Source organism: Macrobrachium nipponense, chromosome 39, assembly GCF_015104395.2.
Source record: "Macrobrachium nipponense isolate FS-2020 chromosome 39, ASM1510439v2, whole genome shotgun sequence".
Lineage (NCBI taxonomy): Eukaryota > Metazoa > Arthropoda > Malacostraca > Decapoda > Palaemonidae > Macrobrachium > Macrobrachium nipponense.
The window spans coordinates 22,324,758-22,342,591 of record NC_061099.1 but is presented as its reverse complement, the minus strand read 5'-3'; the positions used below and the strand labels follow the sequence as shown (position 1 = coordinate 22,342,591).

General features: G+C 39.9%; 2 protein-coding genes across 2 annotated transcripts in view; both read right to left on the bottom strand.

The window, feature by feature from the left end:
* Positions 1-3,523: 3,523 nt before the first annotated feature.
* On the bottom strand, positions 3,524-4,883 carry LOC135210200 (uncharacterized). Its single transcript, XM_064243035.1, has one exon. The coding sequence runs from the start codon at positions 4,866-4,868 to the stop codon at positions 4,251-4,253; it is 618 nt and encodes a 205-aa protein (XP_064099105.1). The 5' UTR covers positions 4,869-4,883; the 3' UTR covers positions 3,524-4,250.
* A 503-nt stretch (positions 4,884-5,386) lies between these two features.
* LOC135210199 (uncharacterized) overlaps positions 5,387-17,834 on the bottom strand; it is a 138,245-nt gene continuing 125,797 nt past the window's right edge. The window contains exons 13-14 of the mRNA XM_064243034.1: positions 6,189-6,318; positions 5,387-5,556 (exon numbers count right to left, since the gene is read on the bottom strand). Coding sequence (XP_064099104.1) covers positions 5,402-5,556; positions 6,189-6,318 — 285 coding nt within the window. The 3' untranslated portion in view covers positions 5,387-5,401. The remainder of the gene's footprint in view (positions 5,557-6,188; positions 6,319-17,834) is intronic.

Below are 17,834 nucleotides of genomic sequence, written 5' to 3'. Positions count from 1 at the left end.
TTTGAAAATCAGGTTTCATCCACAAATCATTCACGAAGAAAGCTGTGTTAATTAAAAATATTTATTACCACAAATAACTCAATATGTATTGCACAGGCAATTAAAGTTTTATATCGTGGGAGATCTTTCAGCCTCGCGACAAAGAAATGCAGTCATGTAGGGTGTAGGCTACTACGAACTGCTTTGTAATGGGAGCATAATTAGCCAGAAAATCTTTGAGCTGACATGACTACTTTAACCTTGATTAAGATTTATGTTTAAAGACAGTAGCTTTGTAAACAGCAACTAGCATTCGATCCACTGTCGATGTCAAAGTAATCAAAGTGTGAAATCCGTTACGTTAGCCAGTATCCAGTGATTTGCGCTTTCCCGCTCGGAGTTCTAGGGCTCCTCCTAATATCATAGAAAACGCTCTTGCGGATGCAACTAGATTTGTTCAACCTACTTTAGCCGTCGCAACATTGAGTGCCATTGACGTCAGCTAACTTTAATCGCTTTGGAATACAAACATAAGTTTGTAGAAACTAAAATAATTGCATTCACCTCTTACGATATTGCAATATATCCCCGCTGATGAAGCAAAACAAGTAAATATTGTCGTCGTGATACATAGTACTAAAATCAGAAATTCACATTCTATCTATCAGATCTCTATGAACGAATCCATCTGAGAAATTCCAATTACTTCCGACATATATCGTGTTTTCAAATATCTGAACGGTTTTCTTTTGCAGTTTTAACTTTTATGATATAATTTGCAGTGTATTTTCATATTCTAGAGTAAATTTGGCGATATTCTGTCTTTTCAGTAAAAACAAATGGGAAATTGGATGAACGAAAGCTAATGAAAACTGTATCTTCAGTTTTCTTGTCGAGTGTACCTGGTAGTCGTGTGTTTACCAATAACTAGTTTCTCAATTACTTGAATACTTACTATATATGCATTCCTTTTCACTACTTGTTATAATGTCTGTTGTATTTTATCATTTCAGTCCTTTTACCTGTACTTCCATGTTAGATGATTTAATCACAACATATTTTTTTGCCTTAGATTTTATTGTCTGCATTAGTAGAATCTTATTTCATTTTTTATAATTTTATATGTGTCATTTTTAAAGTTAGTTCTTGACAGGTAAGTGCCATATGTTGCAAAATCACGTTGGGTCCAGTAACGGATGTAGGCATATTCGGGCCTTGGCTGATTCGGACCATTTGCTAGCCTGATTCGGACCCATACTAATAATTTTATATTATAGCAATGGTATTTCTATATAAGCATTCCGCATCGTTCGTCCCCGCGAATACAAATGCCACCAGGAATTGGGGCATCAAATGTATTTCGCCGTGATTAGTGAGAGCCCCTGGGGGTTAATTACAGTCGTCCGAATAAATATTACTTAAAATTCTTGTTCGGGAGGTAAAACTGCAAAGAAAAATCGACCAATCATATGAAAGTCCGAATACGCCTGGATAAAGGTCCGAATGAGCCAGTACATGGTCGGAATCAGCCAAGGTCCGAATAAGCCTGTTCACAACCCTTGCAGTCTCTGGCTCTTCTTCAGGGCTTTTAGTCCCCTATGATTGGGATTTATAAATTGTGCTGAAATTATATCCTCCAATTGTTCAGCATGGTCCACAGCACATAATTTTCTTTAAGAAGGCAACCACGGTAGGAATTTTAGGCACTAGAATTTGATTACAAACAAGAAATCAACTTGTATTTACCTTAAATCTCGTTGGTAGTTGCCAAACGCAGACACGTCACACGAGAACTAACCTAGCATTCTTATATAACTCCTATACACATTTGGCCAAACATGCAAATTAACTTATATTAGATACTTAGCTGGTTCGTCGTCTTCATGAAGATACGTACACTTAATTACATAGTATAACCAATACAGAATAGCAGCGCTCGCCACTATTGGGATCCAAGAATGTCCCCTTAAATTGCCATGTGAGCACAGTAACCCGGATGCCGCACATTGCAGCCCCAACATTAAGGCGGGGAAAAAAACCGAAGGGAAACTTGTCGCATTTGCGAAATACAGGCGAAAAAATATCACTTTTATTTAAAAATAATTAATAATCATTAATTAGCAAATCACAAAATCTAAAGTAAAGTTAATGATAAAGAAATCAACACCTTTTCTTTTATTGGAAATGAAAATTTAATGTGTCATTTTATGACATAAATATCACCAATTTATTTATTCAGTTCATTCGGAAAAACAATGATTTAAGGCTCCAGTTATGTGTACAATGTGTCCTGCCGAAGTCCCACAACAAATTTGTCCCCAAAAGACACAAGAAGTTTGGTCTAAGAATGGGTTTGTTTGTTTGTATGGTGGTTTTACGTTGCATGGAACCAGTGGTTATTCAGCAACGGGACCAACGGCTTTACGTGACTTCCGAACCACATCGAGAGTGAACTTCTATCACCAGAAATACACAACTCTCACTCCTCAATGGAATGGCCGAGAATCAAACCCTCGACCACCGAGGTGGGACGCCAACACCATACCAACCACGCCACTGAGGCGCTAATCATCTTTGGGCTTGCTTGCAACTCCTCGTCTTCCCATCTCTTTCTTGACAGAAGAACTGACCTAGACTCATCTCTTGCATGTGCAGGCTTCCTAGATAATGCTCCCGTGGACAAAAGGTTCAAGAGTGACAGGTCTTGTTTTACCTTACCTCTGGGGGTACCATGGTCTAGCTGACACTCGTAATATCTTGGCCTTGAGAATGATGATATTCATGGTAATTCTCCCAGGTTTTCTGATGGTCTAACTTAAGCTAATTGTATGATAGACTACAATAAAGTTGACTGAGGTCTGAGATATGTTCATTCTGTTAACATGTGAATGGAACAAACACATTCCATGAATCAACAAGGACTCACGGTTTGGTGACCTGTACCAGTAGGCCCTGTCATTCACGTCATTGGTTACATAAATGCTCACTTGGGCTGACTGATCCATTGATATACATGTTCTGTAAGCATCTTTTCTGTACATTGGGATGGATACAGTTAAATGGCTCTGTACTTTGAAGGAAGTAGTTAATTTTGCAACTATTGTATTTGCTAGAGATAAATTTGATAAACACCTGATTAACTGTTGTTGTGTATTGCATTTTTCCAGTTATTGTAAGATAGAGAATCCCTGTAAATTAAGTTATTGTACAATTATATGTACAATCCCTGTAAAGTTATATGACTTCACAATCCCTGTAAAGTTATTGATGACTAGACAATCCGTGTGAAGTTATTGTATGACTAGATAGCCTCTGTGAAGTTATTGTATGACTAGACAATCCCTATAAAGTTACTGTATGACTACATATACAATCCCTGTAAAGTTATTGTATGACTATAGAATCCATGTAAAGTTGTTGTATGACTTTACAATCCTTGTGAATATTTACATTAATATCGCTTAACAGGCCAAGTAGACTAATCCATAAATATTCCAAGAAGGAAAACAGGTATGTGAGGAAATAAAACTATACAACACCACACTATGGTTTGGGGCAGTTTAATTACTTACGATGTAGAAACATACTACATACATCTTTTTAAAGCCAGCATTCGAATAGAACTAGCATTTGAACATAAAAGCCAGCATTCGAAAATAAGGCCAGAGTCCAGACACAGCCAGCACTGAAACATACCAGCTTCATCAAGTAATACGTACACAAGCATTCCGCTATTAAAAAAATATTCTGAGGTCTGCTCGAGATAATCGTTCCAAAATACAAAATACACCAAACAATATATTCGAACAATGCTACCAAAGGCTACGACGCAGCGCCCGCAAGCTATAAAATAATGGTCATTGAGTATCAAAATAAAGAGGAATATTTATATTATAAAAAACTCTTCTTAAAACAAAATAACAAATTATCAAAATATACTCTACCTTTTTTGTCATAACATAAAAGTGACAAGTATGAGGCTAGATACAATACTGTGTACAACTCTTAGAGAGTTGCTAATAAATTCTTCCGAAAGATAAAAAACCACATTGTAATTCGATTCCTACATCAAAACGAACAACATTTGTACAATATATCGAATGCACATGGAGCAACAACAATGCCTAACTTCTGCAGAGCAGTAAACAAGATTTAAAACAGTAATTTCAACTACGTTTAAAGGGAGGCAACAAGTTGGTGTGTGTGAAAGGCACTCCATCATTTTGACACACATTGACGAAATGGTACTTCCTTCCTCTCTCCCTCTCTTCCTATCCCCCACAGCCTCCACAGCCCCCACATCCTCCGCAGCTACCACAGCCTCCTCCAGCATCTCCACCACTGCCCCCACCAGCGTCTGCAGCAGCCGTTCCAAAGATGTAACCGAAAACGTCCACGCCTCCTCCATCCCCACCTCCATCTCCATCTCCACCAGTATCTCCTCCACTATCGCCTCCGAAACCGGTCCCATTGCAGCCGCCATCGCCGCTCTTGACCCATCCACTGTACGGCTGGCTCCCGAAGGTAGCGTAGTACCCTCCTCCACAGCCTCCACACCCACCACAGGAACCGCAGGCTCCTCCACAGGTCCCTGTTCCCATGATGGCAAGGTGGGTCATAGTTGCTGTCCCAGTTGGATCCACTTCACGCTTGTTCTTGCGGAGGGCGATAGTTGGGGCAGATGCACAGAAAAAGCCCAGAGCTCCAACAAGCTTCAGCGACTCGATGGGTATCCTTCGAGGGTAGGACAGTGGATCGAGCGACTGTTCTACCTGTCCATCGACAGAGTCACCGTCTTCTTGTACATAGCGTGGCTGACAGATGATGTGCAGCACCGTGATGCTTAGTCCCAGAGCTACGTTTTTGCACCCAGTCATTTGAGTCGCCATTTCCTAAAAGAAAGAATGCTGACTGTCAATAGAGAAAGGACTTTGAAAAATGTAATTACTGTATTAAAAGCAGTTATAAATACTGTCTAGTGACATAAAATTAAATGTGCAACTAGAAATTTATATTACAGTACGTATTTACTTTATAAACATCAATCATAAGATGACACCTGATTCTGCAAAAATGCTATGGAATTGAAACAGCTTTTCAATATGTAACTTATCTTATTACCATCAGTTTAAATGGTTTCCTGTTAATTGATCCTTTGTGTAAATTACAGTAATTAATTACTCTAAAAAAAAAAAACTATAACAGTTTTATATCTTATAATATGCGCAGGTACCAAAATAGTGTCTGTATTCAATGCCAAAGCCTTATCTCAACTGCACATAATTCATGACGCCAAGTGGAAGAAAACGAATATACTTTTTCATTCATGATACTATGGATGGGTAACCAGAACTATACGTAGTCACCTAAAAAATTTCTAAATCTAAAAAATTTTCTATTGTACACAACTCTGTGGTTACCTTCAATATGCCTTTTTGCATATCAATATAAAGATCTTGAATATCACAGCTGTACAACTGTTGCTCGTAAGGCAACGATACAATTTGGCAGGAGCAGTGGGTGGGCAATGGATACGGACCACCAAGTGGCCCGGACTTCCAGGTACTCCACGCTTGGCTGTTGGGAACCATTATGTTTTTATTAATATTTTTGTCTAAGATACATTAAATTACAGCATTGTAGTAACTTAAAAGCTATTGATCATTATTCATAAGCTACAGCATAAGTGATTACAATTTGCAGGTATGGTAATGTATAGAATTGAAACTAAAGTTAACGGTACACCCTGTGAGACTAAAGTTAACTGTCCTTCCTTTATAACTAATTTTTGTACCTTTTTGCTAGAATCAAGGGTTGAAACACTATCTTTTAATAAGAGTTGCATGATGGGTAGAATTTCAAGACATCTGCTCTTGAGATTAGTACAGGGATATTCACACTAAAATTACTAGATGTTATCTAAATAGCTCTACATATATCTTTCTCTCTCTTTCTCAACATGCAGTGTAAGATATCTGTATGAAATTTTAATATTGTATCGATAATCAAGGTCACAATTCATTTGACAGTATGCATGTGTTTCCTGTGATGTTTATAGGATGATAAAAAATGTTCATATATTACTGTACTAATATAGTATATATATGAGGTTTGATGTAAGCAATTGTGATGGTCAACTGATATACATATGCTATATTCAAGGACAGTACTACTATTGTTTTACATCATTTATATAAGATGTTACTAACCTAGAGTTCCTGGTATACCTCTTCGAAGACCAGCCCAAGTTGCAACAACAATGGCCCAATCTCCATCGCGAGTTTTGATCAGCATTGCTCGCTCACCGGCATTATAATCACACATAGCTATGTTTTTGGCCTTTGAACAAGAAACTACAATGTAATACATAACAGAAATGAAATTCAGTATAGTGTTTATAGCTAAACATACTTATCATTTGATATTTTTTTCAGGATAAAGGTTAATCCAAAATTCTGAATGAGATATATTTCTATTCAGAATTCTAAATGAAGATATATTTCTCTAAGTACCAGGTGGGGTATTCAGAGGTTTGGTTAAATTACTTATTGGTATTGGTACATAATAAAGTGCATTTTTAGCCTCTAAAATAAAATTCTATTAAACAATGTTTACTTTCAATATGAATTTCAAGATTCATATCCAACAGCTGCCTTAGGCTTGCAAATTTAAGCAGCCAAAGAACATGGTGTACATTTGAAAGAAGTCACAGAAGATAATATGAAATACATGTACTGAAATATGAGATCAGTTATTAGAAATAAAGGAGATAAATTGATGACTTTATAAATAAATATATAAAAATATAAATAAATTATTAAAAATGGTGCCTGCACTTCAGCTGCTAATTCTAGTAACTATTAGACTGATTAAGGACCCAAATTGCTGAGATTTCCAAAATAAAGAGGCCCCTCTTTCTAAATCAAAGTCACTTTATATATCAGAGTAAGCATCAGCTATGAAATCTAATGACATGACTGCATGACAAATAAAAATGCTGCAAAAGTAGAGAAACCTGAAGACTTGCAACACAAAATGCCAACTGGATCTGGAGGGCTCTCGGAAATCATTTTGAGGTAAGTTTGCCCTTTCTTGTGTCTTTAGGATCCCCACAGCCTCCTTCTTTCTGACACACCTCAAAGGCAAAGGCAAAAATGCTGCCTTTTACCTCTCGAACCTTCAGTATCATTCAAAATGGAACTTTTTGGCCTGATTTGGGGAAGACTCCTCCAATGCTAGTATGTAATTTGTAATGCATCAGTCAAAAAGAGGTATGTACATCATCCGAAATAATAGAATATTATTTGTGATAGATATAATAGTAATTTCATTGCTGATCCAGAACAACTCAATTCCTACAAACAAACTAAAAGTGGATTACTGGAAACAAAGATCTCCATATGATTGTAAATAACTAGAACTGAAAATAATGAAAACGTGTTTTTGTATACTGTACTACTGTACAGCATATAAATTCATGAGTAAACTCCTGCCTTACTCAACCTGAACTATTGATAAAAATGGATTGTTATGATACAATAAAGTTTTATGCATACTTACCTGGCAGGTATATATATAGCCTATCCTCTTGACGCACTGGCAGAATTTCAAAACTCGCGGCAACCGCTAGTACACTGGTAGTTTCAGGTGATGGCCACCACCGCTCCCGTGGCGCTGGTACTTGGAACTATTCCCGTTTTCCTCAGATTTCTCTGAACCCTGTCTCCTGAGGGGAGGAGGGTGGGAATTTAATTATATATACCTGCCAGGTAAGTATGCATAAAACTTTATTGTATCATAACAATACCATTTTTATGCATGACACTTACCTGGCAGGTATATATAGCTGATTGACACATTTGGAGGTGGGGTCATAGACAGCAACATCGTCATAATTCAAAAATTAACTAAATTTTTAGAACTATGTATTATGTTCCTTACCTGCTAAGGTAGCTGACTTCGTAGGTCCTGCTCTTAGCCTGCTAAACCTTAGTAGCTCTCAACTAGGACGTGACCTGTTTGTTGAGAAAGCTAACAATAAGGGCCTGACAACTGGACGTGACCAATTTGTTGACAGAGAACCCTAGCCCTCATTTACCACGGGCATTCATGCTAGGAAAGTTAGTCACCTGAACCACACACACATATAATAACACTAACAACAGACTGAGCTGGTCTTAACCTTCTCAGACAACCATAAAAACACTATAACCTAATTAATATAAAAACCTAGCATGTTATAGGTATGGGTGGAAACTCCTTTGCCCAGTACTGTACCTGAGGATACATACGGGCCTAACGTTTGACAATTATAAACAAAAGTTGTCTTCACGTCTCTAAGGTAATGAGAGGCAAACACAGAGTTTGTCCTCCAATACGTTGAATCTATAATGTCCTTGAGGGCTAAATTTTTCCTGAATGCTAAGGACGTAGCTACTGCTCTCACCTCATGAGCTTTAACTTTAATTATACCGAAGCATTCCTCCTGACAAAGCAAATGAGCATCTTTAATGACTTCTCTTACAAAGAAAGCCATTGCGTTTTTAGACATAGGTCTAGTAGGATCTTTAACGGGCACCACAGAGAACATGAAGTTCCCCTAATGCTTCTTGTTCTTTCTACGTAAAACCGTAAGGCTCTTACTGGGCAAAGAACCCTTTCTTGTTCTTGACCTACCAGAGTCAGACAGTCCTTCAATTCCTCAAAATGATCTTGGCCATGGATGCGAAGGATTCTCATTCTTTGCTAAGAACTCCTGTTGAAAAGAACAAACTGCTTTGTTGTGCTTCCATCCTATTTGCTTGTCAATAGCTTGCAGCTCGCTAATCCTTTTAGCTGTAGCTAAGGCTACTAAGAAGATAGTTTCTTCGTTAGCTCTCGCAAAGGCGCACTGCCCATAGGTTCGAACTTATCCGTCTCCAAGAATTTGAGAACGACATCCAAATTCCAAGAAGGGGTTCTGCACCGTCGATCCTTCTTTGTATCAAACGATCTGAGGAGATCTCTAAGATCTGCGTCATTGGACAGGTTTAAACCTCTGTGTCTAAACACTGCAGACAACATACACTTATAGCCTCTAATCGTCTGATTAGCCAAACCTAGTTCTTTCTTCAGGTATAGCAGGAAATCTGCAATCTGTGTCACAGAGGTACTGGATGAAGAAATCTTCCGATTCTTACACCATTTACGGAAGTTCTCCCACTTCGACTGGTACACTTTGATAGTCGATGGCCTTCGTGCTCTTGCAACTGCCTTCGCTGTTCTCTAGAAAACCCCCTCGCTCTGACAAGTCTTTCGATAGTCTGAACGCAGTCAGACCCAGAGCGAGGGTGTTCTTGTGGAACCTGTCGAAGTGGGGTTGTTTGAGAAGATCTACTCTCGTGGGGTAGACTTCTCGGAGAATCTACTGTCCATTCCAGTACCTCTGTGAACCACGTTTGGGCCGGCCAGTATGGGCTATCAGGGTCAGCCTTGTTCCTCGACTTTCCCTGAATTTTTTCATTACCTTTCCTAAAATCTTGAACGGGGAAAAGCGTACGCATCTAGACCCGTCCAATCTAGTAGGAAGGCATCGACTGCGACTGCAAAGAGGGTCCGGGATTGGAGAACAATAGTTCGGTAACCTCTTCGTCGCTGCGGTAGCGAAAAGATCCACTACTGGAGTGCCCCAGAGCTTCCACAGTCTCTGGCATACTTGAAGATGCAACATCCACTCCGTGGAAAGCACTTGTCCGTCCCCTGCTCAACAGATCCGCCCTGACGTTCTTCTCTCCCTGAATGAACCTGGTGAGCAGGGTGACGTTTTCTCTCTGCGACCAAAGAAGAATCTCCTTCGCCAGGTTGCAAAGGGACAACGAGTGGGTTCCTCCTTGTTTCCGTATATATGCCAGAGCTGTGGTATTGTCCGCGTTGATCTGCACCACTTTGCCGCTGATCCACGGTCTGAACGCTTTCATAGCCAAGAAGATCGCCATCAGTTCCTTCCTGTTTATGTCCATGCCTTTTCTTCTTCGCTCCAAAGGCCTGACTCCTCCCGAGGGCCCAGCGTCGCTCCCCAGCCTGCGTTCTGACGCGTCGGAAAATAATATCCGGTCTGGGTTCCTCTGCTGGAGTGACGTACCCTCTAGACAACCTCTCCGGAACTAGCCACCACTTTAGTTCCCTCCTTTATCTTCGAAGGAATTGGAAACCGGAAGGAATCTGGTTGCGATCTTCTTGGCCAGACTTCGTTCAGAAAGAACTGTAAGGGCCTCATGTGAAGTCTCCCTAGTGAAATGAACCGCTCTAACGAAGAGAGTGTCCCCAGCAGGCTCATCCACTCTCTCGCTGAGCATTGGTCTTTCATTAGGAATTCTTGCACTTTCCGTATACACATGGTCTGCCTTTCGGGTGACGGAAAAGCCCGAAAAGTCACTGAGGATATCAGAATCCCCAATTAAACTAGTTCCTGAGAGGGATCAATCGTGACTTTTCCAGGTTCACCATCAGACCCAGTTGCTGAGTTAATTCCAATGTTACGTCCTTGTCCTCCAGACATTGCTGTTTTGATTGTGCTCTTATGAGCCAATCGTCGAGGTAGAGAGAGACTCTGACTCCTGCCAAATGAAGCCACTTCGCCACATTCGACATCATTCTTGTAAAAATTTGAGGCGCCGTGCACAGCCCGAAACACAGGGCTTTGAATTGATAAATCCTTCCCTGGATCACGAATCTCAAAGTATTTCCTGGACCTTGGATGAATTGGAATATGGAAGTACGCATCCTGAAGGTCCAGTGTTACCATCCAGTCCCCTGGTCGTACCGCTGCCAGTACTGAATCGTTCGTCTCCATCGTAAACTTGTCTTTTCTACGAACAAGTTTAGCTGGCTTACGTCCAGTACCGGCCTCCAACTTCCTGATGATTTCGGTACTAGAAACAGACGGTTGTAAAACCCTGGGGATTCGTGATCCAGAACCGGTTTCTATTGCCCCCTTTTCTATCATGGTGACGACCTGATGCCAAAGAGCCTCTCTCTTCTCTAAATCGATGTAATGAGCCCCTGAGGGCTCTCGGAGCTGTAGCGAGAGGTGGTTTCTTGAGAAAGGGAATCTTGTACCCTTCCTTCGCTACCTTTACGGACCAAGATCCGCTCCTTTGCTTTGCCAGACTTCCCAGAAGTCTAAAAGTCTGGCCCCCACACAAGTCTGGAGGACTTCTGACTCATTGTTTGGTTGAAGTTTTGGCCCTCTTTTGGTTTGGAATTGGAAACTCTTTTCCCTCTAAATGCTGGTCGAGCGAAAGTCCTACCCCGAAAGGGCTGCTGTGCTGTCTTCGTATCCTTCGTAGTCTTATTCATGACCTTAGAAGGTAAATACTTCCTTACCGATGACGTAAGAAGATCTTGAGTCGCCTTCTGAGTGAGGGAGAGAGATATGTCCTTAATGATCTCTTGCGGGAAGAGCTGGTCCTGACAGAGGAGAGAACATCAACTCCGACTTTTGCGCGTTCGACACCCCTTTAGCAGCGAACGAGCATAAGAGATGTCTTTTCTTCAAGACGCCTGCTGTAAAAATTGAAGCCAATTCATTAGCTCCATCTCTCAAGGCTTTATCCATACAGGACATAATACTTTCCTCGACAAGTCGGATACTGACGGACTCTTCCATCTCCGAAGTTCGAGCCAGGGCCCCCAACGACCAGTCAAGAAAAGTTAAACACCTCAAAGGTCCTAAAGATACCTTTGAGTGTGGTTCGAACTCCGACGAAGTCCACCACACTTTGGCTGAATGCAAAGCATGGTCTTACGGAGCTATCCCACTATGTTGGAAAAAGTCTCCCTGGGAGGAGGCAGGCACTCCCAGGCCAAGACTTTCCCCCGTAGCATACCAAACACCAGACTTCGAAGCCAACTTGGCCGGAGGAAATACAAAAGAAGTCTTCCCCGACTCTTTCTTCTCCTCAACCACTCATTTACCGCGTTGAAGGGCTTTCTTGGCCGAAATGGACAAAGTCAATTTTCAAAAACAAAAGACGATTTCTTGGCTGGTCTTCGTCTTCGAAAATTGCGACAAAGGCGATGGCGGGCCTGAAGGTTGAAAATCTCCTTCAAACAAAGAAAGAAGGCACTCTGTTAGCCTCCTGTAGTCCGAAGAAGGAGCTTCCGTCTTGTCCTCTTCCGCACTCTCCGCAAATTCTTCCTCCTGCGAAGAAATATCTTGAAAACCAAGATCCTGCTGACTCTCCAATTCAGGAGTCCTTATGCAGCTCCTGTTAGAAAGCGAATGCGGCACTGACTCCCTATAAACTCCTCTCTTCCTTGTCGAGACATGTTTTGACTTGCTGCCGCCTGCGTCTGCGTCCTCCTGAACGTATGCGTCCACCATGCGTCCATCACTTCTCCTCTTGGCGTCTGCGTCCTGTACTTCTCCTTCTTAAGGGACGCATGCGTCCTGGATCGCGTTTGTACGTCCTGCGTCCTCTTGGAGGACTTAACCGGGAGAGACGAGTCCTTACGTCTAACCGAAGGTTGTTCGGGCTTTCTCCCATGATTGAAAAACATCACTGCCAATCTCTGCTGCATGTCCCGCAGCACCTCCTTCGTTTCCGCCTCCTTACGAGACTCCATGATGATGAGGAGATCGAGGACGCACCGGGCTAACACAAAGAGGCGAGCGAACTTCCAAACTGACGTGAAATCCTCTTCCTTTTGATAGGGATCATCTCTTCATCCTCCGATGAAAAAATCTCAGGGCTACTCCACCCTACTGTCGAAAGCCCTTTCCTCCTGTGAAGAGGACGGAAAGTATGACCTCTTGAGAGGACGCGATACTTCCGCGAACCGAACCTACTCCTTCCCGAGTCTGAACTATCCGAAGAATAACGCACTTCCCAGTATCGCCTTTTCTTATGGCGTACTGCAGCAGCTGGGACTTATCAACAGGACTGCCTGAAGGGACGACTGATCGCAAGTCAACCCCTCTCGCCTCCCTTCGACTGTCGACATGCCTTCTCCCTTGGGTCTGGGAGCTTGACAGAGGTCTCGGTCTAGGAGCACGAGAGAGACGATCAGGCGCCCCCTCCACAACACTGTCACCAAACACTTCCACTTTGTCTGTTAATCGTTAATTTGGTCTCCCATGGACGCAAGGGCAGCGAACACTTTCACTATTTGTGGATCAGTAGTATCCTCAGATACAGCAACTGGAGCAGGAGAAAAACCTGGGGGGAAGGTGCTACATCTACATGTGAATGAGCTGGAGAAGACACATGCAAAGATTCATCCAAAGGTTTACTTTCGAAGATCCCGATCTTTCACTCCTAGATACAGATCTTCTAACCCGATCTTTTTCTAATCTCTCCACATACTTCATAAGAGCCTTCCACTCTTTCTCATTCAGACACTGACATTCATTGCACCTATTGTCCCACGTACATACAAACTCCCGACACTTCTTACAAATAGTATGTGGATCTACCGATGATTTCGGCAGTCTCACCTTACACCCTTCTTTCACACAAACTCTAAACATACTTCCTGATCAGACATACTAAACAAGGTCCAAACAAAATGCGATTGCCACTCTAACTTCGTGAATACGATACCAATATCCAAAAGTCAGAAATAACGAGCAGGAAATTCTAACAGAGAACCAACAACGATGTTGCCGTTCGGCTGGCAGAGAAAATCTGAGGAAAACGGGAATAGTTCCAAGTACCAGCGCCACGGGAGCGGGGTGGCCATCACCTGAACTACCAGTGTACTAGCGGTTGCCGCGAGTTTTGAAATCTGCCAGTGCGTCAAGAGGATAAGCATATAATATACCTGCCAAGGTAAGTGTCATGCATAAAAAAATTTGTACCAATCTTAAAGAAAACTGAAACAGCCAATATTACATAACTACTGTCTGTTATACCTATACTAAAAAGATAGTACGTAGAGTCAAAATTGTATAGTACTGTAGTAACTGATTCTTAAATGTCACAAAGACTTGAACTGAAATCTTATAGCTACTTAGTTATGGAAACTGGAAATGGAATATTAAGGAATATTGAATTTAGGCCAAAGGCCAAGCTCTGGGACCTACGAGGTCATACAGTGCTGAAAGGGAAATCAAGAGTACAGGAGGTTTTAAACGTGCAACATGAGAAAAACCTCGCAGTTGTACTACGAAATATTTTTGGAGAGGTCAGAAAATAAGTTGGAAGAAAGAGTATATGAATGGAGGTACAGTAACAGGAATGAACGGGTTTGTTTGAAGCCTATGGGCTAATGGAAAAACTGCAAAAGAACCGTTAGTAATGATTACACTGCAGCCTGTGAGATTCACTCATGGGACTAGTAGTACTTCCCTAAAGTGTATTTAATTATGGAGAAACTGACATACGCACCATAGTTTTTTATTATTAGGGCACTGAGTGTGGCAGGGGACGGTAATGTGTTTCCATCAAGGGTGTGGGCCATGGCCACGAGGATTCGCCCTGAGGCAGTGTCAGCAAACACTGCGGGACGGCAGACGCTATAAGGCCGCGGGAGTGGTACACCTCCACCTCCAGAACCTGCGGTTTCTGGGGATTCGTTTCGTTGACCAGACTGTAAAAAAAATAAATAAATAAATAAAATACTGTGTAACAAACAGACATGGGCAGCTACACAGGACATACATATGCTATACTATGTACAAAAATTTTAAATACTTTAAGCATAAAACAATTCTCAACCTGTGGTTTCTTGTGATTTGTTTCACTGGCCAAACCATAAAAAAAAAATAAAATAAAATACTGTGTAACAAACCAATAGACAAGGGCAGAGGTTACCACAGGATAAAATGTTGTATCCCCAAATTTCAACATACTTTGTAAGCAAATTGTAAAAATTCTCACCCTGCAGTTTCTGTTTTTTTTTTTTTTTAAACTAAACTGAGAGAAAAATAAATAAATAAATAAACAATAACTATAACAAACAAAATAGTACACATGGGCAGCTACATATGACAATATTTTGTACATACAAATTTCAGATACTAGTTGAAGTAAATTAGTATAACAATTCTCATAGCGTAAGTTTTAATCCAGTAAGTAACTGTCTTTCTGTTCATCGGGTGAGTTCACTACTGAGAGAATAGAGAAAGCTTGAGAGGGAGAAAGTCCTATTACTCTTTGGCCTAAAATATTTTTGTCTTTGCAAGATGAAGTTATATAAAATGGGCTAAAAAGACTTTTCTGGGCCATTTTTTGTTATAAGATCAGTATTAAGGCTTTAAGTGCACCATACAGGGAACTTAATTAATTTCAACAAAGAGGAAATATTAAATAATTGTAATCAATGTTTATTTGTGCCAATCTAATTCAGTTTTCTTCACACAGATCCATAATGTATGATTGATTTGTGAAGGTAACTCGTTCACAATGATAATTTTCTTGCTTGTCAGGTTTTCTTACATATTTCAGGGGGAGATTTCTTTAATGTACTTCACAGCAATTTCTTTTTTAAACCAACTGACTGAACATAAACCCATAGCACTTACTGCATTCAACAGAATTTCTAGTGAGTGTAACCAATTTTTTAATAAATCAGTGAACTAGAATACAAATTTGTATCATAGTATAGTAATTAGTCTGTACTGTATTACAAAAAATTAAACTTGCAGGAACATATTCAGTTTAGTTTAGAAGACAAACCTGTAAAATGGGTTCTACATGCATACAATACTGAATGTGGACTGAAAACTCTATGTAAAAACTACAAGGAATTTCTGTAGAATCCATAAACTTATGATTAATATGAGAAATGAACGTAGTATTACACACACATACACACAAGGTAAAAAAATTCTCCAATTCTTTCATTACAGAAATTTCATGTGCACTGTACGCACTACATTACAGTCTTACCGATGAGTGGCCTTTTCAGCGAGATATATGTCGCTGGAGGCAGCATGGTTATTGGTTAAAATGCCCTGCATCGAGGTCAAACACTCGGGGTTCAAGACGGTAGGCACGAAGGGACCTGTCAAGACCCCCAGAGGAACGTAGGTATCGCTAACACTTCGGACTACTCGCAATGTCATTTCAACAACAGCTCCAGCATCCTCGAACACCTGCAATAAAAAAGAGTATAAAAAAGTTAAAATAATTATTCTATTAAGATCATTATTACATACATACATTTCAGTGTTAAAATTTTTATATTTATGTATTCATATTGTTATGAAAGTGCCAGTAACCAATATGTATTTACTTTATTAGTTTAGTCCAACCTAAATCTTTTCAGTGCCAATATGATACAAGATCTGTATTATGTATAATAATAAATAAGGTCTAAAGGCTATGCTATACTACTCATCAAAACATCAGGCTGTGATTCATATATCAAAGCAAATGTTGTAACATAAAACACATTAAACCATGAAAGTATAAGAATAAAAAGTAATAATCATAACAATAAACTGAAGAAATAAGCATTTTAATACCAATACATATACAGATAAAAACTGACTACTTTTACAGAAAGTTACCAACTGAACCAGAGAATACTGAAAGTAGTTCTCCCTCATAAATAATTATTTGTAATACGTATTTTTCATTAGAAGTTTAAAATACAGTACATTTTCCTTCATCAAATGTAGGAGAAGATCCATCAGCAAAGACACTAAATTCAAGAAGCAATCTCTCAAATACACATATGCCAAGAAGAAGCAGGCCAGAACAGCTGAGGAATGGAATGGAATATAACATTTAGGTCAACGGCCAAGCACTGGGACCTATGAGGCAGTCAGTGTTGAATGGAAAACTGAAAGTTAAAATGTTTTAAAGGTGTAACAGGAGAAAAATTTCGCAGTTGCACTATGACACAACTGTTAGGAGACGGCGGGGAGTAAGATGGAAGAAAGAGAATATGAACAAAAGTATAGTAACAGGAATGAAAGGAGTTGCAGCTAGAGGCTGAAGGGACACTACATAGAACCTTTAGTAATGCCTACAGAGTACCCTTGTAAGGTGCACAGAGCACTACCCTGCTAAGGGGAAGGTTCCATGTTACTCAATCTTCAGGCAGAATGAAACAGTATGTAGTACATAAAATTAGCAATGCCACTCAGTATCTCAATTGGAGCAAACAACTATCATAATTAGCTTGGTAAAGCTATTAGGAATTACCCATAACCAGATCAGTTAGTGAATACCAGCAATGTTGATTTATGCATAAAAATGAAAGGGGTAAATGACACAGTGAGAAAGATGGTACGAGATGAAAATACAAAAGAACTTCAGCATATGGAAGGTGTTATACTCTCAACTGAGGGGTATCTGTCACTTTCTAGAAGAACGTGTTCTTGACAATTTTTTTTATGTTCCTTTGCATACCAAAGTAATTAGTTCTGTAATAGCTTGTACTTTATACCAGCAGATGCTACATATATACAAGAACCTGTGCAATGAGCTTCACATTTTCTGAGGATACCTAAAGTATTGATATCTTAAAAATGAAGGCAAACAAAGATACAGAACAATTTACCTTTACAATTGTACCTTCAGTTTTAATATCAAAGAGTTCATACAGATAGGTCATGCACCAGAAGTTCCCTTGACCTAAGAATTTGAGCAAACGACTGAACCTTCTCTTTGAAGACATCTTCAGCACCAACCAGTCCCCAGCAGACTGAAAAAAATAATGTTTTTCATAATTTTCAGTGTCATATCCAATACTAAAAATAAATAAAAATTTATATGCCTGTAAGATCATTTTAGCTTAACAGTCAAATACTTTTATATGTTCCATTAAATGATGTTTGGAACGGAAATTTGAATATTGCTATGTATTATTATTATTATTATTATTATTATTATTATTATTATTATTATTATTATTATTATTAT